The 27,265-nt window shown below is 42.6% G+C and overlaps 1 protein-coding gene across 1 annotated transcript in view; it reads right to left on the bottom strand.

Moving 5' to 3' along the window:
* Positions 1-5,050: 5,050 nt before the first annotated feature.
* Positions 5,051-27,265, bottom strand: part of OXSR1 (oxidative stress responsive kinase 1) — a 91,787-nt gene continuing 69,572 nt past the window's right edge. Inside the window, exons 7-18 of the mRNA XM_075144260.1 lie at positions 25,534-25,635; positions 22,745-22,878; positions 20,656-20,704; positions 18,304-18,369; positions 17,932-18,054; positions 13,221-13,256; positions 11,412-11,567; positions 8,741-8,814; positions 7,743-7,795; positions 7,262-7,330; positions 6,296-6,360; positions 5,051-5,405 (exon numbers count right to left, since the gene is read on the bottom strand). Of these exons, the coding sequence (XP_075000361.1) occupies positions 5,331-5,405; positions 6,296-6,360; positions 7,262-7,330; positions 7,743-7,795; positions 8,741-8,814; positions 11,412-11,567; positions 13,221-13,256; positions 17,932-18,054; positions 18,304-18,369; positions 20,656-20,704; positions 22,745-22,878; positions 25,534-25,635 (1,002 nt within the window). The 3' untranslated portion in view covers positions 5,051-5,330. The remainder of the gene's footprint in view (positions 5,406-6,295; positions 6,361-7,261; positions 7,331-7,742; positions 7,796-8,740; positions 8,815-11,411; positions 11,568-13,220; positions 13,257-17,931; positions 18,055-18,303; positions 18,370-20,655; positions 20,705-22,744; positions 22,879-25,533; positions 25,636-27,265) is intronic.

Genomic DNA, 27,265 nt, shown 5'->3' on the forward strand with positions numbered 1-27,265 from the left:
AAGCACAGAATGAGCGTTGCCCCCAGGCATGTCCTGCTTGAGCTCAGCACACCCCAGCCTTCAAAACACCATTTACCACAGCACAAAGCAACCAGAAACAAAAGGATGCTACAAACCTGAGTGACCAGCGTCACCTCATGGTCTGAGGGGTACACCCAGCCACTGCTGCACTTCTCCGTGGCGTTCAGGCCGTACGCCACGATGGAGATGAGGTCCCAGTCCACCGGTGAGTACATGGAGCACTGCTCGTATGCCCCGTCTGCGTCCCGGGGCAGGGTGAGGTTCAGCTGCTCTTCCTCCGTCAGGTTGGGGCCGATGGCACGGATCCAGCTGGTGTCGCAGTGATGTGGCACGTGCGGAACCATAAAAAGTTGGCAAAACTGGTGGAAAGCCACGCTCAGGCAGGGAAATAAGGTGAGCAGCACCAACCATTTCTGAAATGGCCCAAAATCACCAACCGCTTTCAAAATTTCCCCGACGCCTGACATCGGCAGCAGTATCTGCGGAGACAGGCTTCCCCTGGGCTGGAACCGGCACTTAAGCCCAAGATAAGCCCTGCAGCCACGACGAGTATGCAAATTTGAAGACAAATCAATGCTCTGGGTTGGGATTTGTACTCACACTGTGTTCCCATTAAGTGTAACAGGGATTTCAGGAGGCGCACACCCTCCAGGGGAGGTTACTTTCCATTTGGAAACTCATCAGCTGGGAGGAGAGATTGCAAGAAGGTATGAAGAGCAGGGGAGCCCAGAGGCGTGGGCAGTATGAGACACCTCGCGGTGAGCACCCACAAAGGGAAACATCTAAGGATGAAGGTAACTGGGATGGACTATTCAGGCGCAGGAGGACTATGAGGCACTGGGCTAAGGCAGCATGGAAAGCCTTTAGGAGTGTCCATAAAGGGATTTCCTTCAGGGGCAGGGATGGGAGGCAAAACTGGGAAATAATTCACTGGGGCTTTTTAAGCAGGGTTTGGCCAAATACAGGAAAGATTGCAAAGAAGCTGACTTAGATGCAGAGGATGAGATTCAGCAATCCAGAACATTCCTTAACATCCCATGTCTTAAACTTGGAAGTTACATTCACCCAAGATAAAGTTTCCTGGATCTGCAAGAAAAGAGGAACACCTCAAGAGAAATAAAGAGCCAGAAAATGGCAAACTAAGCCCAAGAGCCTTAGAAAGGAGTTTGAATGGAAGAGGCGGCTTAGAAAGTGCCACCATCCAAGACCACCACATATTTTTTTTTTGTTTTGGTGGGGGTTTTTTGTTTGTTTTTAAGCAAGAACATGCATATTTTTAAGCAAACACATATGGGCACATCCCAGCCAAAAGGCCTGGGGAATGTGCCTACAACTGGACCATGCTTATCCCCTCCCAAAAGACAAACACCTTGCCCTTGACAGTCCCTGAAGCTTTAGAGAAACTTCTCTGTTCCCACACTCGGAGCAGAAAGACCCCTTCTGCTTCTCGTAATGGAGACACCATGACCTCGCTCAAACAAAATCCCACTAAGCTCTGGGTAAATCATGTCAACAAAGCTGTTAGGGTTTGAATGAAGAGAGCACCTTGGGAACAGAAGCCATACGTTAGGGAAAAGTTTCCAAAAGGACCTCCAGTGAGAAATACCTTTTTTTACTTTTCAGGTAACGTTTCCCTTCATTTCTGAAAATTTCCTTCCTTCGTGGAAGATGGGCAAGAAATATTGAAGGATGCAAAGGAAAACTCCAGTGCAGCGCTTCAGAGAACTGGCTTTCCAAGAAGGACTCAGGTAGTCTCCTTGCACCCAGGCACTTCTCTTTTGCATGACTCCTTTGTTAGGTAACACTAAAAGGTTGTGGCCAAGGTCACTGTTAAAGATCATGACGACTGCAGAAAGCTGTCCAGATGCCCATACAGTTTAACTGACATCGAATCGCAGCATTCGCTGTGACAAACCTACTGCCACAACCACGGCAGTGGCTCCGTGCCAGGTCACAGCAGTGTTTCCCATCTCGTGGCAAGAGGTTTACTGACAGTCTGCCAACAGTCTTCTCACCTGCACACTTGGACAAGACCTTTCACTCCAGGCACCTCCTTGCTCTCACAGCCCGAAGCACGACCGCTGGCACACGAGCACGCCGCAGCAGGGGATACTGGTGCTTACAGAGAGGAACGGCCCAGCTAGAGTCAAGAGCTGTCAGGATGACGAGAGATGGGGACATGCCTGAGCTCTGCCTCTCACCCTCAAGTGCATCTTCTTGAAGTCCTGGCTCCACCATAAAGGTAAGGGAGAGACCTCAGAGGCACCTCTGCATCAGATCTGCCCTGAAACTTCACATTCATACAGAACAAGTATTGTGGAGGTGGAAAGGGGGGAATCCAGTTCATGCTCCAAACGCTTCTCAAGGTATAAATCATCCCACTTCAATACCAGCCCCTGTCACTCTGAGGTCTTCCTGGACAGGGGAAGCTCATCCCCAGCTGCACAGGGCATGCAGAGCTTGGAGCAAACCTTTCAACTGGAGACAAGCCCTCAGGGTACAATCCTAAGTGCCATCCTGGCTCCATTTCTGCACACAACTCCTGCAGAGCATCCCCACCCCTTCCTCACCGAGTCTTCCTGGGGGTTGTCAAACCTCCCACCGCCCCAAACAGAAATGCCCCAGGGGTTGCAGACACCACTCAGACAAACCCCTTCCCCAAGATACACCATGCAACCCAATGACACATAAACCACACACCAAACACGTGGCAATGGACAATTTGTTCTTTATTGATTAAAAATTAGACACATGCAGTAAAATACAAAGTCCAAAAAAGGAAAAAAGTCTGAATATTTTACATCTTTCATTATAATCTACAATACACCAAAGTTGTGAAGAGGATCCGTTTTCATTAACAGAGCATCGTCCTTAAAAGTAGGAACTAACTTAAAATTACCACCTGTTTCCAGGTTCAGATCAGAAATTTGCACAAAAACCAAATTCTTAATGACACTGGAAAACAATTATGAACAGCATTGGCACTTACTGGAACAACATCAGAAAAGACAGTTGTCTAGCGCTGTAATAGCCCAAGGAAATATTTTGGATCCCTACCCAAAACATCTGGAGATCTATAGAGCAAAAAACATCAGTTGCTTCCTTACTTGTTTTCTCCATTAAAGAACTAAGGAGCCTTTGGGTTAGTGTGAGCTCAAGCTCTCTAAGTCCTGGCTTTGGGAAGGTGGGGAATAACTTAATAAATAGACGCTGCATTGTTCCATTTGAGCAGTTTGAGTCCTACCTTTCTCAGCACCAGTACACAAATGAACAAGGAGGTCCCCACGGCATGCAGGCAGGAGGGAAAATAATACTGTACCACGACCTGTCTCCGTATCCTCAGGGTTTCCGATACAACCGTATCGACCACAGGGTGACATGAAAATCGAGATGCCAGCCTGCTCTCTGCCCAAGCCAAGAAGCTCGATGGGGGAAGCCGTAGGGAGTGCTTTGGGTCAGACAACAGGAGAAAGTGCCAGAGGTGCCACACAGACGTGCACGCACACACTTGGCCAAACCCAGCCACCACCAACTCCCTGGTATCAGGCACCCGCTTCCTGGGCTCTGGAGAGCATCTGTTCAGCACCCTGGGATGCTCTCGCTCCCAAACCCTCTTTCTCCTCTCCCTCCCCTTCACACTCACCAGCCACGGGGCTGCAAATAGCCCATGGGGACATACCCAATATCCACCTAGAAGCTAAAAGCAACGAGGGTGGTATAAAAAGAACATGCACAATTCAGGAAGCTTCCACAGCTGCTCATAGAGAACAATATATAAATACAGATTGTTCATCTGAAGACTTAGAAATAAAAAAAAGTCCTAATTGAACCCAGTCATTCCGCCTTAACACTCTGTTTCTGCATTGTTTGTGGCTGATGGAAACCAAACACGTTTCCATCTGCGAGTTAAATTACAGACTTACAATTTCTGTGTAGAAAACACTCCAGAGCCAATAGCAGTTACAAAGGCCAACTGTGAAACAGTAGGAAGAAGAAAAAAAAAATCAACACCATTTATTATTCACATATTGCATTACAAGTGTCTCTTATCAAACTCAGAGTATAATTTATATTATTCATGTAGAAACTCAAATTCAACACCACATAGAAATAAAAGCTAAATACGTGTGTGACAGGGTTTCAGTGACATCCTGATCAAACGTCGAGGCTTGGACCGACGAGAAGGCTGACGACCCAAGCGATTAGTGCAGGAGGGACAGAGCCCGGCGCTCGCTTGCCCAGTACTACCACTCTACTGGCGATTCTTTATTGCTGTAAAACACGACAGGGATGGTTCCACGGGTACCAGTTTGCAAAGGACTGGGAAACACGTCGGGAGGACTCGCGCAGCCAGGCATAACAGACCGGGTTTCAGGAACAGTTTGAAGTGCATCTTTTCCAAACGCAGAGTGACACAGATCTCCTCTCCCTCTGACTACGAATATTTTGTTGATCATCTGAAAGACCAGTTTCCAGACCGCAATGCCTCATTGGTCTGCTTCAAGAACAGACTACATCTAAGATGCAGAACGAAAGACGTTTTGAGGAAGGACTGCTTAATGTAAATGAAAAGGTTCAGCCCTCATGCCACGCCTGGCACTCATGTGGAGAGAACCAAAATAATAAAAAAAAAAAATTAAGGCAGTTTTACAAAGGGAAGCTGACTTCTAACACCTCAAAGTCAAGGAACTTCTCAAAAACACAAACACAAGGGAAGAAGGCTCTCCCTCCCGTGGGTTAAGACTTGGCTTGCTTTCTCAGGTGCAAGCATTCAAACCAGCAGTTTTAAAAAACCACAGCCGAAGAGAAGCAGATTTCTCAGCACTCCAGGTGACCCAAACAACATGTACATTGGTGTTTCAGATGGAAGGAGAAGCAGGTAAAGAACAAAAAAAGATCCGTTCAGTATTAAAACTTGTGCAAAAATAGCAAGTGAAAAAAAAAATGAAACCACATGTAAGCAAACATTTAGGCAAGATCATCAGAGCAGTGGAACCCCCTGCTTCGTACTCAGTAGTATTTTTTCTTTAAAGTAAGGCAATAATAAAATGAACATGCAGGCAATGACGTGTTGGATCTGCATGTTTGAGATGACAGATACAAAAACATGAGAGTTGTTTACAAAAGGTGTAAACGCCATCGGTAATTTCAGGAAGGTTTGTGATCCTATTAAGGAAAATGTTAAAGCTTCTAGAAAGGGGGCTGTAGTTCAATTCTTTGGCAGTAGTGGTTTTTTTTTAGGCTAACAGAAGCATTACGAATATGCACATGTGGGTTCTCAGTTGGGAAACGTCTCCTGGGACCATTGTTTAGCTGATGCTGAGCTGTGCAAATCCTATAAGTTTGCCATCATCAGGAATATCCGAGCCTTCGACACCAGATGCCTGTAACACAAGGAACAGAGATCCAAATAGCAATACACGTGCTCTACCCTCCGTATCACAACAAGGTGCATCAGATATGGTCTGGGGAGGGAGCAGTCACAGGACAGCACTATCCAAAGTTAAAATTGAGTGCCTTTTTTTTGTTTGTTTTTTTTTTTCCTTTTTTTTTGAAGCTAGGAAGGGCTGGGACTGAAGTTTTGCCAATGTCTGCTCTGACTAGGGCTACGTGCACTAACTGGGGCAAAACAAGTGAAAACTCCTTACAGAAAGAGTCAAAAGTAACGGGATTTACTGCTTCGCTACCAATAAACTGGTTACACCTTCGCTTTGCCATTATAACTACCTCTGAATTTCACCACCTCTGAAGGATCCATCTGCCATTCCTTCTCCTCTCCTAGCCTATCTTCTCTTAGTTTTGGCTCTCTTCTTTTGTCCCTCTCCCCCTTTTTTTTTTTCCTCCTCTCCCCCCACCATTTCCTCCTCAGAGACAATGTATCTGGACCCTCCCCGCTCTCCTACTCCAAGCAGTCGGTGGCATTTCTTAGCCCACTTACCTGCCCTGAAGTATTTGTGTCCTTTCTGGGCAAGTGTATATTCCAAGCCCAGAAAATACCCTTTTGTAACATTTTTAGATGCTTATTAGCCAGGATAAGGGAATGTCTGTGTTAGCACATTGTCTCACACAGTTATTTAACCCAGGTGCTGCTTAGAGGACCCAAGCAGGGCACCCGCATTGCCTGCTGTTAGACAACCAGCAGGAAGCTTTGGGAAAGAAGGGAGGATTTAGAGTGCACACATTAGATGCCTACAGTAGACATCACAGGCATCTATATGCAACGCCTTCTCTTTGCAAGTGACAACTTGTTCAATTAGGGAACAGGAATAAATACCAGTTTGAAAGTGACGGATCTGTTTGCTTGGGGCTCTTCCACAATTTTCTGCAAATTAGCTGCAACTGAAATCACACACACACAGAGAAAATGGGCAAATATTAGGACAGGCTAGAGAAAAACATGCCAAACTCATTAGGCCTCTTTCCATTACTCAGCAAACTTAGAACTTTTTTAAATGATAGAAAAAGTTTAGGTCTCAATTAGACTCAGTTTACTTAAATCTAAAGCTTTAAACTGTGAAAATGCTGTCATTTGTTACTATGCTTCTTTTTCGGAGGTAGTTATTTTTTCCTGGATGTGGTAGGATTAGCAGTAATAAGCTGCCCAACTGCACCTGGAAATCCAGTTAGTTTTGCACTAGCAGCCTTTCCAGATGTTGCGGCCTGTGTATAAGAAACAGTTTTGTTTGCTGTAGTTGAAATACACAGGCAGCGCTGACAGTTTAAAAGTCTCACCTGCTGCACAGAAGGACACATTTATTTAGCAAACTGTTGCTAAAGGTAGCTGTTCATCTGGCTGTTCACACTCACTTGAAGTGCAGCAACACGTGCTGCTGCCCTAGTGCGTGCGGACTTCATACTTCCTTCCCCAGTCCTACTTAAAACAAAAAAGCCTGGCTGATTCCAGTCCCAGACCTCTCTTGCACAGGACCTGTGAGCAGTACAGGCTTGTGCAGCAATTTGGCAATGCATACATGTCAGATGATAATGATTCAACTAATGCATCAATTAGCCTTCATTTTGCATTACAAGGAACATGTGCTCCAATGTTTCCAACTAGATCCTATTCTTGTGGACTAGGGTTTGCCTAAATGCACTGGCACAGAACTGCCACCAGAATTAACAGCAGTTTTGTAGCGAACCAAAGCCACAGCAAATTCTCCCAATACCCACTAATCAGGTCATTTTAAACATGCAAAAAGTGACTAAAATGGTTAGAGCAGAAAAAATAATACGTAATTACCTATTACCAGATCTCTGCCATCAACAAGACCTGCTGAAATGAGTTCTTGAGACACACCGTCAGCAGTATCTGTTGGGGAGAAACCCAAGAGCCAGTCACCACCTAATACCAATTGTCCAACCGACAGAGGCATCACACAGAAACCTAAAGGAGCTTGTACAAACTAAACAGCAAAAGTGTTGTTTACACAAGATGGGTATTAGGGTGTACACCAGGTGCAGTCAGACAGCTCTGAGCTATGCTGTCGAACTCTTGAGTTGGAATTCACAGGGCTGCACTTTGGTCATATTCATGAACAGTTTTACATGAAAGGTCTTCTCAACAGGGTGCTCCAAGTCCAACCATAAAGCAAGCCCTTTAGGAAGGCACTGTGGACAGACACTCACGCAGGGTTTCCATACACACAACTGCACAAGACTGAACACAAAACTTCCCCTTCACCAAAACCACCTTCACACACTGGAATTTCCCACCAGCTCACCTCTCCCTGGGGTAAATTCAAATCGAATATCATTGAGCTCCTTTTTTGAATTCCTGTGGAAAGAAGAGAATTTTATATAGAAGAGACCATTTCATTGCACTGATCAGTGCCTAAAAGAAAGTGCTGTCATTGAGCAATCAGCCTGTGAAGAGAAGTGAATTCATTGCACCCTTCCCCCTCACAGGGCAGAAACTAACCCCTTGGGTGTGCATCTGGAAGCAGAGCCCTCAGCACACTCTGCCTCTCAACCTGACAGAGCCTGAGTGGGCTGAAGTCCAGGCTAAGCGAGTGCCACCCCTCTGGTGTAAGGCCACATTGTTCCTCTGTCTCAGCAACTCATATCTGCCAGCAGATATATCCTTGGAGCACATCCTTCGGAGGAAGGAAGCACTCGCTGACTGCAGATGCACACAGATTATGCAACTCTCCAGGAACGACTGGGAGGTGATGCTCAGAAGTCCCAGTCCAATGCTCATCAACAACCAAGATGCCTACAGAGATGAGAGGCAGCTTCCTTAAATGAGAAACGTCAGTATGTGTAATGATAGTAGAATGTGCTTACAAGCCTTTTTCTGCCTATTTCTAGTGACATAGACCAGAATCCATGCCTTGAATTGGGTAAAAGCTCTTCACTCTCACAACTGGCTGAAGTCTGAAGTTGTGCCTGAATAGTCCAGCACAAGGCCAAAAGCCCTGGATCCCTGATCTCCTTTAGGGAAGCCGGCTAATTCCCTCCTTCCCACCCCGTTAGAGTTTAGGAATATTTATACAAAACCTCTTTCAACCTACAGCTCTTGCCAAACTGAAGAAGTGGATGAGACAGACTGCTTTTTTGGGTCCCAGTTTTAGAAGAGTGGCTGAAATCCAAGCTGACAAACAATATATAACCACCGCCCTTTTAATGAAAATGCAGATGGCAAGATGCACTACAGAAGTCTTCCAGTGTCCCTCTCTACAAAGGCTCACTTTGACAGAACACGTCAGTTTTGTGTCCTTACCTTAACCTTAGTACAAGGCTGATGGGGACTTTCGTATCTTCCTGTACCGGAGCCGCAGCAGGGGCAGGTGGGGCCTGCAATAGGATTACATCATTTTAAAGCAGATTAACACTTCCTTTCTCTGGTTTTAAAACTAGAGATAACCTTGATCAACTATAAATACAAATAAAAGTTTAACTAATCATTGGAATCATGACACTACAGTGAAAAAGACGACACACTAATGAAACAGGAGAACTTCATGCTTAAATAGTAACCCAGGAGGTTCTCTCTGCAATTGTCTTGAAAAGAGTAAAAGCTACACAACTTTGAGAAATGCCAAAGTAGCAGGAGACTTCAGAAGAATTGCTAAATGTAAAAAGACTGCTTGCTTTGCATCAAAACTTAAGGTTTTTGGGCATTCATAACAGCTTCAAGACCTCCTGTGTTTTAATTCCTGCCCCAAACATCTGATTTAAAAACCTGATACAATTGTGAAGAGTACCTAGGAAACAATTTAATTGGCAGATTAGCATATGCTCTGTTACTTTTTTGTGAAATCAAAGGCTTTGATTTCACAATCAAAGAGCATCTAGCAGCATCTAGCAGCAATTTTATAGCTGCCTATTTTCACTTCTAAATTACTTCTGAGAAATTACTGGAATCTGTCATTGAAGTATTTTATATTGGTCAGCAGCAGAATTCCAGAAGGAAAGATCAGCAGATTTTCAGAAGGAAAGATCCAGGAGGTGTCCATCTTTATAGCACTTGTGATACTTCCAGTAAAGGGCTAATTGTTAATTAATCTCCACCAAAAAACCCCAAACAAAACAGAGAAGGGTTGGTCATTCTTCCACTGTGCAAGTCATCTGTACTGCACTTGCTGAGGCAGGGATTTTAAATCTGCAGTAACAAGACAGACACAACGCTAGGCTGATAATTTAAGCCTAGAAGTCTTGACCAAATTTTTTCATCTAGATCACTTGCTTTTTCATGAGAGAAAAAAAATAACCCTTTATTTAAGACTAGTATTTTACTCTTGTCTGTTGATGCTCTTGGACCAGCAACGCAGCTCAAGGCTTCTGATCACAATCTTGTTTCTGTTGAAGCTGAAAGCTTTACTAGGTCAGTGAAAACAAACACTGGGGTTCACAGAGAAGCCCAGAGGTCTGCAAAACAGTAACCAACAAGCTACAAGATCCAGAGGAGAGCTATAAAGAACACCACACTGATAAAAAGAGCTATAAAGAAGAACACACTGATAAAGAGAGCTATAAAGAACAACATATTGACAAAAAAGAGCTATAAAGAACACACTGACACAAAGGTATGAAGTTCATCTTAGGACAAGCTACCAACAAATAAGCTATTGGGCACAAGTGGCAGGGAGCAAGATACTCTGCTAGCGCAAATCAAAACACTTTCATTGAGGCCAACACTGCTACTTCAATTTACCAGAGTCCTGGCCTTGACTGCTGCTGGTACTTCAACTGCTGCATAAAATTCATGGATTAAACACTGGCCCTTTTTCAAGAGATTTGAAGGGGTTTGATTTAATCATTAAAGCTACTTTTAATGTAGCCAAGAGTATGTCAGACCCCAACTCCACTATTTTTGTTTAATGACTAATGCACTGTCTTTAACAGTTTTGTAAACAGGAACATGAGCTGACTGCAGTGAAGTGATATACCTATCTTTCTACGTTCTTTAAAATAAAAGTAATGAAACATTTCTAGGAAAGAGTAAGTCTAAGAGTTATTTTTCTGACCAACACTGCCAAGTCTCTTCCCCTTGGGTCTGCCAAATGGTGATGCTAGGCTGGCCCCATCCAACAGTGACAGCCTCTCCCCACCAACAACTATGAACATTAGTGTCTTTTATAAAAGCAGTGCCATCATTCAGGAGTCTGGCAAACTCTGCAGTGCTTTACTCCAGCAAACCACAAGACATGTTCCAAGTATCTCAGTAATGATTTGGCTTGGCCATTTTTCTCTTTTTAACACAAGTCTGAGCTCTTTCCGACTTTGCTATGCCTGCCTATCTGACCTATATCCTACTCTTTGGGGTGATGTAGCTAAGAATTAAACACGGATTTGTCAAGCTTTCACACTCCCTGTACTTCCCCTCAAATGTCCATTCTCCCCCCTCTGTTTGAAATGGAAGTGTTTGAAAGCACCACAAGGTTCAGAACTCCCCAAAGATGGAGTTTCTCCGCAGTTTTTCACTGCTACAAGAACAGTTTTAACCCAGGCCTTCTGTCTCTCTTTTAAAGCCTGAAGAACTTGAACATTCTAGTTTCTTCCTCTCATTTTTCTCTCCATTCTTCTCCCATAAATGCCAGTGATGCTGAGAGCCTGTTTGTGCTGAACCTTAGACACCAGGAACAAGCAGCTGCCACTTAAATGAGACTCTCCTTTTTTCTTACCTTTAACCTTGCCTCAAGCCAGAGCCCACTCCCTGAACAGCATAAAAAGTCACTGCTCACCCACAGAGTAAGAATGAAAAACTGCTGCGCCCACATTAACACTCTTCCTTTTGCAAGCCACCAGGTCAGCTGCCACTTCTGCATAAGCAGCAGCACTAATGCAACTCCAGACAAGCGACCTTCACAGCTTTAGATCGTTTTAGCACACCTTGAACAGAACGGCGAAGTGCAAAGCTGAAAGCTGGTACGAAGGGTTTCTGATCTTACCTGGGCTGCTGCTGGCGCTGCTGGAGGAGCCTGACTAGGTGGAGGTACAGCAGTTTGAGGTTGTACAGGTACTTGTCCTGCAGCCTGAGGTAGTTGAGTAGGTGCCTGTGCTGGAGCATTGAGTGAAGGACCTGGCGGCTCAGCTGATGGGAATAGCTGCAAGCAAAAAGGTGTTTTTATGAGAAAAGGAACTCAAGAGTTCTCACTCAGCACCAGCTTTCCAAAAAGTGCTTGTTTGCCGCATAAATCACTTAGAGAAGTTCAATGCCAAGGCCATTCTTAGGCCTCCAAGACACTAACACTGATCCCAAGTTGATGTTCAAGGGGTTTAATGCTTCCTCATGTCCAGGGACCCCTTCTGCCCTGATATTTTCCAAGTTTTACTCACTGGTAAAGAAGGATAAGAAACCAAGATAGCAGCATGACTGTTACCTTGGATCTTGGACAAAAATTACACACTGCAGCTAGCAAGGCTGGATGCACACAGATCATATCCTAGCTTGGACAAGAGCACCCTATCCTTTAGTTTCCCCCCCGTTCTCAGAACCCGAGTCCTACTTATATTTCCAAGTAGCCATGCAGTCAGAGCAGAGCAACTCTGCTTTGCCTTGTAGTTGCTTTCAGAGAACACAGCCTAGCAGAGCATTAAGATAATTATCGACAATTTATCCATTTGTAAAACAAATGTCAGAGCCAGAGCAATCCGGATATTCAACTGGAAAGTGAATTCAGAGCTTAAGTTCTTCAAAACACACAAGACAAGACTGTTTAAGATTGGACTTACTAAAGTTAGTCCCTTGTAAAAAAAAATCATATGCAATTGATTTGGGAGTGGAGGAAAAGAGCTAAATGAAAGTTTAACATTTTTTACCTCTTGTGTTATTCAGAACAGAGAAACTGATTTTGGCATGGTAGCCAAAGAACTGTAAGGTTGATGGCACTTCTTCAGTGTGCCCTCCAACTTACTGCAGTAAGTTTTAGGAAAAATAAATCGCCTTGAATATTGAAAACCTGGGCAGCAGACCTCCAAACCACAATATATATTAAGGGATGTATCACAATGGAGAAATTCATCCCAAAGGGATTCTGGTTTTCAGTTTTTTCTTTGAATTTAGAGTTTATGTCAAATTACAGTGGCAGAACTGTAGTCTTTCTTAAGATCTCCCTTTATAATCAATCCTTGGAAACAGATGAAGAACAGGACAGCCTAACCCAAGACTAATTTCTAGGAGACAGCCCTGTTTATCTTTTCACACAGGTAGGGAAAAGAAAGGCATAGCAGAGTCTCTAGAAGATAAGCGATCTCTATCATCGAAAGATAAGATATACTGATATTCCTAATGTATGAAACACAGGACAGAACTGAAGGCAGATTATAAATTGCAATTGAAGTTTGCTATTAAATACTACTACAGGTTTACTTCACAATTCTGAGGTTTCTAACCAGTGAATTAGACTATGCAAAACACATTTTAAAGTTGTGTTTTGTTGGGTGTTTTTTAAAGAGGAAGGCGGAACACAGTTTTGCTTAGGTTGTCCTTGTAACCAATTCATTATCTTATAACAAACAGACTTTTGCCATAGCCAGTAAAGTTGAAAAGATATACACCAACTTACCTCAGAAAGACCTCTTGGCGTTACACAGCTAATGATTCCTTTTATATAGAGGTTTTCAAGCAAAGCTCAGCTAGATACTAGCTTCTACTTCACACAATATTGTTTTCAAAGGCTAATAAAAACATGTTCCTTGCAAAAACAGCAATAATTAGGAGTCATCATTTCAGGAAGTCATTTGCAATTACAACTTACCTCGGAATTCTGTACAGGTTCTTTCACTCTGGGAGACTGAAAAACAAAGAAAAAGCTGTCATTGCCTTGACAAAAATGAGACTTAATGACTAGAAGGACTCTTCTGAACCACGCCGAACATATGAAATCTACATAATTGTTTTCAAATTACGTATATGTATTAAGATGCATAATAAAAGGGAAGCCACACAATTTGTTGGCAACCTAAAGCATATCACAATGCCAGAAACATACAGTCATGTTTCAGGACTTGCAGTTGATATTTACACAGTGGCATACAATACCTAAGCTGCTATCATTGTTAACCATTAGCACAATCCACTACTCTTGAAGATCACTCAGATTGGATCAAATTACTTGTGCACCAGTATGGCAAAATCCATTTTAAGCTGCCCAAGTCTTGCAGAAAAAAATAAGCCACACAAATCTGCCTGACAGAATTCTGCTAGGAAACAAATCCCCTTCATATACTTAGGGAACTAGTTTGCAAACCAACTTGCTTAAATCATACAAAACCTTGCAAGGGGAGGGGAGGGGAGAAATCAGCCTTACTTGTGCTGGTTTATAGAAAGAAATCTCTCGCCTGCTCTCCTTGCCCTTGGACTCTGCATTATGCTATGCTCTCCGTGAGAGAATGCAGAAAACTGACAGCTGTACACAAGTTCAGCAGTGAAACAAAGAGATCGGTGGAATGGAGGGGAAAGTGCAGTCAAAGCAATACGACCAATCTTGGCTTATCAGTAAAACACAGATAACATGCATTAGCTATTTCACAGGAGCAGGAAGGAATTGCCAAATACTCCTGGAAAGTCCTGCAGAGAGCCTGCAGCTTTGACTTCTAACAGGTCTAATTACCACGTGGAGATAGACAGGTGGGATGGCTTAGTCCATGCTGGGATTAATAAAATAGATGTTCTTTCTCCACAGGATGGTCTAAAAGACAGGTTGTGATTAGGACAGTACAAGTTTGACAGAAGAACATAAGTCTCATCATGCCACTAGCTTAACTTGAGCCAGTTTATGCACTACCCAATGCCACTAACTTAACCACTGCAGATGTGCTGGTTTTGGCTGGGATAGAGTTAATTTTCTTCACAGTACTAGTATGGGGCTCCGTTCTGAATTTGTGCTGAAAACAGTGTTGATAACACAGGGATGTTTCGTTACTGCTGAGCAGGGCTTACAGAGAGCCAAGGCCTTTTCTGCTCCTCACCCCACCCCACCAGCGAGGAGGCTGGGGGTGCACAAGGATTTGGGAGGGGACCCAGCTGGGACAGCTGACCCCAACTGACCAAAGGGATGTTCGATACCATATGACGTCATGCTCAGCATGTAAAGCTGGGGAAGAAGGAAGGGGGGCACATTCAGAGTGATGGCGTTTGTCTTCCCAAGTAACCGTTACGCGTGATGGAGCCCTGCTTTCCTGGCGATGGCTGAACACCTGCCTGCCCGTGGGAAGGAGTGAATGCATTCCTTGTTTTGCTTTACCTATTAAACTGTCTTTATCTCAACCCACGAGTTTTCTCACTTTTACCCTTCCGATTCACTCCCCCATCCCATCGGGGGGGGGGGAGTGAGCGAGCGGCTGGGTGGGGCTGAGCTGCCGGCTGGGGTTAAACCAGATCAGAGCAATTTGTAACATTGACCCAGAGGCCCCTCATGAGAGAAAGTAAAAGCTCTTATTCTCAGAACAGCAAGTTGCAAAAAGCCCTCTGGACAGGAGGAGAAGGAACAGTTCCTTCACAACAACTACGCACAGACAGTGTCAGGAAAAAAGTCATGCAGCTAGAAAGGTAAAGCCTGAAATCCATCTCAGTATGTTGAGCTTCACTCGACAGTTACCAGACAAGATGAGAAACGTGGCATTGCTCCCAGAGATAAACAGCCAGGCTCCACATCTGCAGCACTGTTCTTTCAGGCACAAAGCTCATATCCAAGAGTACCTGGATGTCTCAAGGAATAACTCAGAGAAGCTTGTCTGAAAGATCGCAGTGTGCTAGACACTGTATGGACAAGTACGGAAACACTGGCCCTGCCCCACAGCTAATAACTAACCAGATAAATGGCAAACAGAGGTAAACTAAGGGAAAACATGGACAGAAAGGAAATAGAGCAAACATTAAAAGATGTTTACCTAATTAAGGCACAAATAGGATGACTCTGGGGATGTGCTGACATGTATTATTTCTAACTTACTTTTGCTTGTGTAATCAGAGATGATGTGAGTAACCAGTGAAATGTGATCACACCGCATGCCACTGCACAGATTTATTGAGTAACAGAAGCAAATTATTTAAGAGCCCACATAGCACAATTGCTCTAATTTGAATTCAAGGTTTTAAATACCAAGAGTAAAGAAGCTCAGCAAGTCTTTATATCTAAAAGGTAACGCCAGCAAGTCAGCTTATTCAATGAATTGGGCAGATATTTCTGATTGGTTGTAATAAATACATGTCTGCTTTCAGGTGCAGTCCTAGCAAGAGACTTGTAAAATACACATTTGTACATATTAAATTCACTTTATTTTTTCTGTAGAGTGGAGACAAGCAAAAAATACAAACACTTTACATTTATGTAGAAGCTTTTATGCAGGATAATACTGAAGTATTTTAGCAAAGACAGTCAATCTGCAAGCCATTCTTTTACTTTAAGGCTGACAGCAATAAAATGCAGGTACAGCCAGAATCACAGAATGGTTTGGTTTGGAAAGGACCTTTAAAGATCCATCTAGTCCAACCCCTCTGCCATGGGCAGGAATAAAAGGTAACACCTAGTTAATGTAAGTTATTCTATCTTACAACTTAATTTCATTTGCAGAGGTATTACAAGCAGGTGAAATTTAAACCCTGTGTTTGAAATATGGCCAAAACACAGGATTAACACTAGTCCTCAATAACACCACCATATTCATGGCTCATGGCAAACATCGGCAATTTAAATACAAGTCTTAAGATAGCTCAAAAAGGGATCATATGCAAGAGGTGCACAGGCGTTCCTATCCTTCATCTTCGGGCTGAAAAAGATTACTCAAAAGCTGTGCACAGGAAAGACTCCCAGGGCAGGATTCAAACACCTAAGCAGACACGTACTGAGTTCTAAGATGCCATGGTGCCCTTCCTGACCTCCAGAAAGGTTCAGGTCTCCCAAAGTTCTATGTTATATCTACATGGGGTGCCTCCAAAATGGCAATGTACATCTACATTTAGGCAACTGAATTGTGATCTACTGCTCCAATACCCACCCTAAAGGTTTCTTGAATATGGGAGTCCTAGAAGTAAAGGCCAAGCACGGCCCAAATTAAAGAGATCAGAACAGACAGTAGTGTAAGAAATATGCCAAAGCTCCAAGAAAAAAAAAATGGCTTGAAAAGGAGCTTATAAAAAGGTGTGTCAATCTGCTCTTTTCTGCATAAGAGGAAAGAAACAAGCACAGTAAACAGTGCTAAGTCATAGTATCTTGAATTTAGAGACATGACAGACCAAGTTCTAAGTAATCTCTGAAATAGAGTTAGGGTTTTTCACAATATTCCCTCCCAAAATTTGGTTATATTTTAACCAACAAAAGGAATTTAGAAGATTTCAGCTTATAAAGGATCAAGAATTTCAGTAGTATCCACCTGGTACCAAGAGATCCTCCTACCATGTAATACGAAGCTGGATATAGTAAGCTCTTTAAAAAGACACAATAGTTGTTGCCACGAAGTATGGAATTACTATGTCAATAGCAGCCTTTAAAAACCCAAGCATTTCAAAGAATGCCAAAAAGCTGCAAAATCTTGCATTTAATATTTAAGTGTCCATACAGAACACCAATAGAAGAAAAAGCAATGAAAGAGAAATGAGAAAAGTTAAAGTTGTAAAGGGATAAATGCTTCAAACCAATACTGCTTTTTTTTTTTTCCCTTTCATATTGAAAAGCTTCCTCTAAAAAATCCTTCACTGTCTTACCAATTCAAGCTACCTGCTGCAGTGAAAAGGGAACTGACAAGCCATTACAGTCAAAATCCACACTGCTGACTACTGGGGGAAGACAATCTGGAAATGTATTGCAATCTTTTAGTTGATCATTATGCATTACTCGTCTGTGTTTCTGTAGGTTAGTCTGGGTTTGGGATTTTTCATGTATATGTTGGGGGTGGTGGTGGGTACTTTCTTGAGGATTTTCAAGCGCTAGACCAATCACTCCTTGTGACTTCAGGGATGCCGTAACATTTTCTACTAGCGCTAATCGATTTCAGTGTAACTGAGGGGACAGAACCAGGTCCTGTGTGTTTCAGGTATCAGCCATAGGCACGGGACCTATTGATTTCAGCTCCATCCTGGAGAGGGCAGTAGGACAAAACCTCTCCTGAGACTTCCAGAAGAAAGCATCTCAAACAGTCACCACCCTTAAAAACAAAGAGAATATCCTCGCTCAACTGAATTAGTACGCTGAGCTGGGAGCAGACCGTCCGAATTCATGTTCCCAATTATGCTCAGCATCCCTGAATGAGACCAGCTGTGCCCCAGAATGATGACAGAAAAGAGATCAATACAATTTCTTCAGCCTTCAGTCTGCTTTCTCTGGTTCAGCTACAAACTCGAGGGGAGGGACTATAACTTACTCTATATCATACTTACAACAAGGCCACATGCTTCCCAGAGATATTTAGACGTACCACAGTTAGAAAACAAAACAGAGACAGTAGAGCTATTGGAGTTTGAGGACCCACCCTGAGCTGTGAAATTGCTGCTCTGCCTTCCTCACTTTCTTCATCTAGTTCATCATCGCTCCATTCCCAGCCACCATCTTCAGTTTTATGAAGACGCCCGCTGGAACCTGGGACTCTCCGGACCTGCTCAGCACAAAGACAGAAAACTGGTATGTCAAGCAGACAGTTTCTACAGTTGATCTTTTTTAGGAGAAATAGCACAAGAGCATCTTCAGGATGCATCATCTGTCAGGGCGTTTGAGTATTTTATTGAAATGTCTAGCTGTGTATCTAGAAAATGCCGTACTACAGTAACTCTCATTAAAAATGTGAACACAAGCCCAAAAAAACTAGTATGTCTGTAACAGCAAGAGCCCAGGAGGTTTTCAGTACCTTTTTGGATCTTTCCGTGATTGTTGGTGCTCTCTGCAACATCTTCTCTTGTAAAAATTCTTTATTCTGCAAAAGACAAAACACCAAACTTTTGCATTGCTGAAATCGTCCTTTGATTCCTTCAGTGTCTCCGATAAAGAAACTGTTAAGCTATTTCTAGCAGAAACCCTGTTACATGTTTCACCCCCATTCCCCCAAAGATATCAATCACTTTCTTCCTTTGGACTACAGTATGTGATGTTTCATCCTAAATACCTTTTAAGCTAGTGGTGGCACTTTCCCTATGCAAAGTGATAGGGAATTAACAATCGAGAAGGTGTATACTATTACGTCTGATTTACTGGGGAACATGCTTATACTTCTTATATCCCAGCATCTGATACCCTGCTGAGACATTTGGCATTCTTCCACTCGCAGACACTACACCACCTGGATCCAGTCGCTTGGCTTTATCTTGCCCCTAAATTTATGCCTGTCCAACTGTCAAAAGCAAGCCTCAGATGTCAGGCAGGCTGGGATGCAGGAACCTCTGTATGCTGGAGTAGAGACACCCAAGAATTAGGGCAACAGGAGTTAGAGTGGCTGAAAAACCGTACAGCACGTGACATTTAGAGAGGAAGTAAATGCGGTGATCACAACGGACTAAATACTGGGAAACCGCTGTGATGCTTTACTATTAAATTTCCTCTTCAGCAAGCTACTGGCTAACATGTGGGCTCCTGAGCACACAATTTTCCAACCGCTTGACTACAGAGCCAAACTACTGGCTGCAGAGGAAGCAGGCCAGGCGAGCACCCTGGCATTAGCGCTGGGATCTGGCTGGGTACGTCACACCACACGAGTGGGGCTGGATAGCCCTGCCGTCTCTGCCGATGAAGTGCTCCCAGAACTCGCCCGTGACGGTTTCTTGCACATAAGATGGAGAGTCTCAAGACACATGCTGTCACTTCCTCGTAAGTGGCTCTCAGTGTTATCAAAATATACTTTTACTAACACACACTATATTTAAATATATGGTTCAATACAGACGTATAGAAGTTGGACTCTTCTGTCCTCAAGTTACAGCTGTCAGTTTGGCAGTGGCTGATGTATGAAAGTAATTTAACACCAAGTGTTAACCGGCACACATTTTCACTTTGGTGCTGGTTTAAGTATTGCCTCATTTACAATAATGTTAATTTTCTATCACCACATATGCTAATACGTTACTCTGCAGCAGCTTAACGCAAGCATGAAGGAGATTTTACACACAATAAAGTATAACATGAACCAGAACTCGCATAACCAGACGGAGAAAGGTCAGCAATGTGTAAACCATCTTGTCACTTTGGACACCAAGCGTGCATCCCGTGCACAGATGCAGACTATTCAGTTGCCTAAAATCCCATTATGGACAATGAAAACCTAGTTAATACTGTCAAGAGCCCAGGAATCAATTAAACTTGCCCTAAAGCAAACTCCTACATTTCATAAACTGGATGACTCTCTAGACTTCCTTGGTTGCACTTGTTAGATTTCTGTCAACTTTAATAGGACATCCAGCTCCTGCACAGATACCTAAATGTGGCCACTTTCATTTAAGCATCATCATCTGGGAACTGAAAACTACTTTGATTAATTGGTGATGCTGCTGTACTATCCCAGGTATCAGGTATCTTTTTAACAGTTTAATCTGTGTTCTGCTACAAAACCCATGTATTTTGATCACAAACGTGCCACAAAAAATAAGCAAACAGAAAACATTTCCTCATTCCCATGGAAATATAAATTCTCCCCTGTATTATTTCTGTCTGTCTCCCCCAACAAGACCTTGCACATTGCATATGCACTAATCTCCAGGCAGTAATTACATAAATGCTCACTGGCAGTTCACTTCAAGGCTAGAAATGAGAGTTTCCTACTCTTTTGTATCACAGGATCTTCACTTTCCATAAGGCAACACAGGGTGAAATAGTTTTAGGTAGCCCTCTGCACAGTGGGCCTCATTCACTGCTTTGCATACAGACTGATTATACAGTTCGCTAAAATATAAGTTACATTTACTTTATGGTTGGAGACACAGCCAGAATGGCACCATTACAAGAGAAGAAAAAACCCCAAAAGCCACTGAAAGACATTTAAATGCTCAAGAATTTCTAGATAATTTCTCTTAATAGCAGCATACACAAGGAGGTACAGAAGAGGGGTTTCATTCTGGTCATTCACAATGACCCATTCAACTCACTCAGCTACACTGGCCCTAAGTGAAACAGCCCACACTCATGCCAATAAAGCTGTCACCATACCTATCATATTTCTGAAAAGTCCACTCCACAGCCTCTGCACAGATCAGTTTAGGAAGTGTTTTCTTACCTTTGCTTTCGTGAAAAATTTGTGTCTTAAGAGTTCTGCTGCTGTCGGTCTGTCAATGAAAACAGATGTAGAAGAAACAATTATAAACGCTCCCTTTCAACAAAACGGTTTTCCAGGATGCTGCAGCCTGTTGTAACATGGCATCTCATAAGGGCATCGCTTTCTCCTGCACAATTCCCCTAAAAATCAATGTATTCCAAGTAATTTTTACACCAGCAGTCTTTTAAACACTCGGTTTATTCTGATCAAAGCCTATTCTGTTCAAAAGCAATGAATAACTCGGGGGTGGGGGAGGAAGTTGCTCCCATTTTGATGCTGAACTTGAGTCTCTTAGAGCCAGTTTGATAGGATCACAGAAACAATTTGCTCAAAATTGAAATGAAAGATCATCACCTACAGCAGGAGTGCAGTACTTGCTATGTGCAAGTCACAGAGCTATTTCAGAGATACTTGATTATATATGGGTGTAATTAGTTCTATTAAACACAGGCGGGACAATCAACCTTTGTCTAATAGAAAAGGAACAAGTACAAACTATTTTCCCCTTTAAGTTAGACTTTAGGATAAACACTGTAAAGTAAAAGACATCCCTTGGTCAGTTTAGAAGGAGCTTTCTAACAAAAATCATCCACCTTATAGCAAGGGAGCCCCAAAAATAATTAAAAAGCAATTGCACTAAATTCTCCTCTTTGAGAGCCCATACAATATGCATAAGCATATCTGAATCTGCAAGTTGCTCATTATGGGCCAGTCTCCTGCTCCCGTAGTCAGGATGATGACAGTGGCTGTTAGCAGTGCTTGAGAAGAGAGAAGGGACATGCCATGATTCAAAGTGATTATGTTCAATTCTGATCAGCACACATTCTAACCTGCAGGAATAGGATATGCTTTAGAAAGGAGAAAAAACATCATGCTGGGAAAAAACCTTGCTATCAGCATTTATCAAGCACTCCACTGGATTCATTAAGCATTTCAAGTGTGAAGCTTGTTAGAAGAGAGAGATCCCATTCTCACGATGTGCGAGAAGCCTTTGTTCCTGGATCCATCACAAGAGGGAACTGAAATATGTCTTCACTGTTATTATTTTATAAAGGGACTTCTCCCTTTCCAGAATTAGTTTGCTTACCGAGGAAAAAAAGAAAACTAAGAGGTATAAAAACTGATCTGTGGGAATGCTGCTTTCTTTACTTTTACATTTTAAGGAACACTATTTTTAATGCAGGATGAACACTCCTTTAAACAGCTTTACAGAGACTGGCAAATGCTATGACTGTCCTCCACAGAACCACGTCTGAGTTCTCCTGTGTGACAGGCTGTGGGTTTTAAACAGTGCCGTAGACAGCCAGACCCTCACGCAGCTTTGAACAATGCCATAATATAATGATACAATGCCACCCTGGGAGAACCACAACATATGCACCACCCCCTCATAGGATTTCTAACATCAGTGAGTAGTCAAGCTACTGTTACACGGAAGACTGAAAGTGTTGTCAGGTCACTTAAGCAATCTGTATCCATGAAAACATGTTGGTAAAATTTGTCAGTGTTTTTCCTGATTCCCCCCCGCCCCCCAAGCAAATATTACTTATAATTAAGCAAGTCAAAACTACACTGAAAGCCTTCTTTGCACTGGCAAATTTTAAAAAGTTTATTTATGAAGCTTCGCAAGCAAACACATATTGCCCAAGGTGCAATTTCTAATTTATAACCACAGAGCAGTTTTGACTGGGAACAAAACATGAACTGCAGTCACCTGCTAGAGGTGGCAAGGGGGAGAACGGCACTACACACGCAGTGGACTGGGATGCACTCTCATTAACCCAAATGGGAGATGTGTGCCCTGGCCAGGCATGATGCCAGACATTTATCCTTAAAAATAAGGACAGCCAAGAGAATTTGCTGCCACACAGCAAGATTGCTGTGTTCATCGGGACTGAAAGGCTGGAGGGGCAGAGAGCGTACCCTCTTTAAAAAATATGGAATACAACGGGTTTTGTGGTTTTGCTTTGGGGGGGTTTTTTGTTTGTTTGTGGTTTGTTTTGTCTTGTTTGTTTGTTTTTTAACTTATTTTGGTGTTACCAGTTCTTACCTTTTTTCGGGGTCTTTTTGTAGGCACGATGAAATCATCTTCCTAAATGATTTCCCATACTTCTTCAGCATCTCCTTATCTTGCACACCAGTTTCCAAAGATGGAGGATCATTTTGTAGCGTCAGCATTAAGACCTGAAAGAGTTATGTCTATTGGCAATGAGATTTTTCTTGGTCGTCGTTAGAGACCGATCTTGGGAACACCATATTTTCGACACGCATTTTCATCAAGCATCTGAGTCAACAAAGACTGTTTCATTACAACAGCTCTCTGAGGGTAGCATGAGCTCAGAGTGAAGTTTCTAACAATTTAGACCGTCTCCTCGCGTTCACCAGACAGCAAAAACTCACCTACCTCTTCCTTAAGGCAGTTACAGGGTCTCTCCTCTTCCCTCTGCTTCCCACATTCACTAACTTCATAGAAACAATTATTTTCAAAACCTTTACGCCTCTGCAAATTCTGACTGTCCGTTGAGAGCTTCAAGACTCGTACCACAGGATCTAGAGAGAATTACCTCCATGGATCTAGAGAGAGTTACCTCCACTTCCTTTCCTTGAGAAGTCAGGCTAATTTATACCCAACAGCCTATGCTACTGTTTTCCGTCACATCTCCTGGCCCACGCTGCAGTCTGCGGGCCAAACACAAGGTCGGGATGTGCTTTCAGGCCCGTTTGGTGTGATTAAAGGTGTAAGCATAGCAGAACTTCTGCCAGCCTTCCTCTTTTGAGATAAGCCATTGTGCAAAGCATTTGATTCAAAGGCTCTCTTTAGATCTCCCTGCAGGTGTTTCTTAGCTAGAAATTAATGTAAAGGCAGAAAGGCAACACAAAAAAATACGAGGGTTCACTTCCGTGTACCAGTGCGACAGCAGGTGAAGACATTTCTCATACAAGCACCCATCAAGCCAAACTGATTATTTCCCTCGCATCACTCAGATATTCTGAAGGAAAGGAAGAAAATTACTCATTTCCATTTTCACTTGTCACCTACATACAGACGAATATCTATTTTTAGAAAAGGAAGCAGCACATAGCACATTTAAATAGCTTTCAACAGCTATATTGCTTAGAGCAGCAAGAGCCCATCAATCTAGCTGAAATTGTACAGTTCATGACAGAATTCCCTGCTTTTTCCCCCTCTCCTTGGAGGGTCACTTAATGCATGGGTCATTTTGCTGCATGACAAAATTAATCCGCAGTGAATACAATTACATACAATAAATAAAACACAGAAGTGTTCTTGCAGGCTGCATGACTGGAACCCATACCTAATAGAATTGGAGACTCATAATTCTATCTACCATATGACAACACACGATACTAAATAGGTGATCTTTGTATTCAAAGCTACAGCCCATGCATTTAAAACATAATGAACAGAAGTACAGCTTGCAGAAGCTACTGCAAAATGCACGCAGCACAGAAGGAAGTATCAATGAAAACAGCAACAGCTAAATCAGCAACACATTTCCCTGAACTTCTTGCTGCTCTGCCACAGTCACTGATATGGTATGAACTTTAATGGCACTTCTAAACCACTCAGCTACTCAACAGTCCCTGCACAGAGATGACACAAATCTTAAAATTAATACTGTTCTACGAGAGTTAAACCAGTGTAAAGTCCTGGCATTTAAAGCAATACACAGATGTCCCTGTTCTAATGAGTTAGGAGCTACTGGATTCCCAAATGCTATTGTAATTGAGAGGTAGAGATGCACCCAGGTCATAAAGAGGTGACACCCACCTTGCATAGCACTTCAGCAGTTAGAAGACTCAGAAAAGGAAAGCTTGCTCCATGGTATGCCTACAATAGAGGGACTTGGCACCCATAGGCCTCATATCCCAGGTAAGTAGTCTAACCATAAAGATTAGAAAGGGCTCTCCATCCTCCCCTGTTCGATTCGAGGGAGTATTGCATCCGAGGAATAGCAGAAAAGTGGCCTTCAAGAGGGTGGGAAATGCAGAAGGGACTAACAGGTTCGTGATTGAGACAGGGCCCCATCAGATCTCCAAGGGGCTAAGGAAAATGATATCAAAGCTCAGTAGAAAGACAGGATGCTTCAGACCTCAACTGATAGGGTTTACCCTGCTGACTTTAAGATGCAGACTCCCTGAAAGAAAAGCATGTTGGAAGCAGCTCCTGGTTCAAGAGTCAGAAAATAGGTAGGGAAAGTTAGCCAACTATATGGCGATCCAAAATTCAAGATATTTAAAAAAGATTTTTGAAGTGTCAGTGTTAAAACAAGAACATTTCCTTCACCTCAACTTCAGTAAAATACTCATATTGTCAATACCACGCTATTTCATACTTTCCAGAAATGCCCTACCCTGGTCCAGTGATTGACAGGACTGTGTTGGCATTAAACAAAATAAGATGTTCTTTTGAATAACTGGTAACAGGATTTCTGAGAGGTATCAAGAAGGATTATCAGCACAGGAAGAGGAATGGCTCACCATGCCAGTATCACTGGATGCCAGATAACATTTTCTGAATCATTATTTATATCCCTAAAAACATCTGCTGCTTTCAGAGGCTCCAGGATTAAAACACACGGCACTTCCCTCAAGAATGGTGACTCTGGCGAGACTCAGGATCTAGATAAGAACTGCGCACAGTTTCAGACAATGCTTTTAAAAGGCGACTTCAGACAAATCCAAGAACACCATGATCCACAAGTGCAAGTTGAGAGGACAAACTCTTCAATGAAGCATGCTGGTCAAATTCTTGAAAACACCCACAGAACACACTGATTCTTTTTATCTTGCACAAGTATCTGGAGACCTGCTCACCTTCATCGGCGGGTATTTATGGTAAGGAGCTGCTCCTGTAGCCAGTTCGATAGCAGTGATCCCAAAGCTCCAGATGTCTGCCTTGAAATCGTATCCTCTGACCTGAAAAATATTAGAGGATGTTAGCACGTGCCTCTTGCTATCCTACACTACAATCCCTTTCTTTAGCCTATTACACATCCTTTTGCCCTTTCCTTCCTTTCTCCTCAAATCCGGAAAGTCCAACACTATAATGTTAAAGAAATGGAAAGAACACTTTCTCCCTCTTCTCCCCCCAGCTCCTTACACCTTCGAGGAGGTGTTTTTAGAAGTCATAGTCTGATGAAAATTATGGTGGTGGCCTGTGCAACTAGGACTGCTCTGCCATAAACCTCTCCATGTGTAGAACATAAAGGGGCACTGGGTTAACACAGGCTCTAACTTCTACACAAAGACACAGAGAGTCATTAAACAGTATAATGAAACTCTCATAGTTAATAGATGGACTGTTATCCCCTTGGGACATATGCCTCACTACACTTTTAGTCAACCGCTTAATCAATCTGACTGCAAACATGCTCGATCCTGAAACTTCAGTACACATCACCTCAGTAAAGTGCCCCTCATTCCTGTCTGCAGACTAGTATTTCCCTCCACTAATTAATAATAGCTTCTGCACTTGACATTAAACACAGACTTGTTCAGGAAAATTTATAGCATTTACTTCCTCTCATGCACAGGAAAAAATATTTCATATGCCAAAGCGGTTACACTTCCTTGTTATCATTAGGTAATATTTTGGCACTTGCTTTCTCTGCTGCAGGGGAGAGACATCATGTACTAACTTCAGGAGCAGCTACAAAAATCAAAGCATTTTGGCTGCTTAGAATGGGTTTGTATTTCTTCTCGCTAGACTATGGAAAAATGAATATTGAATCAAAGCTAATAGGGATATTGTGCTCAGCTAACCTAACAAGCTTTAGAAGGACACTCATTATGATGAAGCCAAAAACTTTCCCCAAACTACCTTTAAGATGATCTTGAATTTTGGCAAACAAACAAGAAAACCCTCTTGCACTATTTTTCATATAATACTACAGTTGAACTGAAATTTATTATAGCAACAGGAGTTTACATCTTGCAGTAATTTCATCAACTCTGTAGGCATCATTTTCATGAGCCCTGAAGGTCTGAAAGGCTTCCTGAAGTGCCACAGTTTATAGATGCCATGATTATGAATAGATTTCAAGTAATTTAACTAAACAAGCACAGATACCTAGTATAATTTAAAAGAACACAGTGCAGAAGGAAATGTGCTATAAGGGTTTCCCCCCCACCCCTAACTATTTTCAGGTTTTGAGAGTAAGTTTGGGACATTTTTTAGCCTTATCTTTCAGTTAGTCTTGCACACATCTAAACACTGTACAACTCCCCATTCCCCACTGAGATTTTAACTATTTAGTTATTTTTTTTTAATTATATCATATAATCCTGCCTGCGAATGAAAGCTATGAATTCAAAACCGTCTAGAGCAGTGCATCTTGACACCTGTCCAATACATATTAGTCACCACCCTGCAGTTAGTTTACATCAACAACATTTATTTTTCTCATCAACTTCTTTTTTGCCATAAATCTGTCAAGTGAAGATACATTAAAACACAATGCCAGGCTATCATGTATTAACATCCTAAAGGAACTTAATGATGCCGAAGTAAACCAGATGGAATTGGGTCAAAAATATCTACATATTG

Source organism: Calonectris borealis, chromosome 2 (assembly GCF_964195595.1).
Source record: "Calonectris borealis chromosome 2, bCalBor7.hap1.2, whole genome shotgun sequence".
Taxonomy (NCBI): Eukaryota; Metazoa; Chordata; class Aves; order Procellariiformes; family Procellariidae; genus Calonectris; species Calonectris borealis.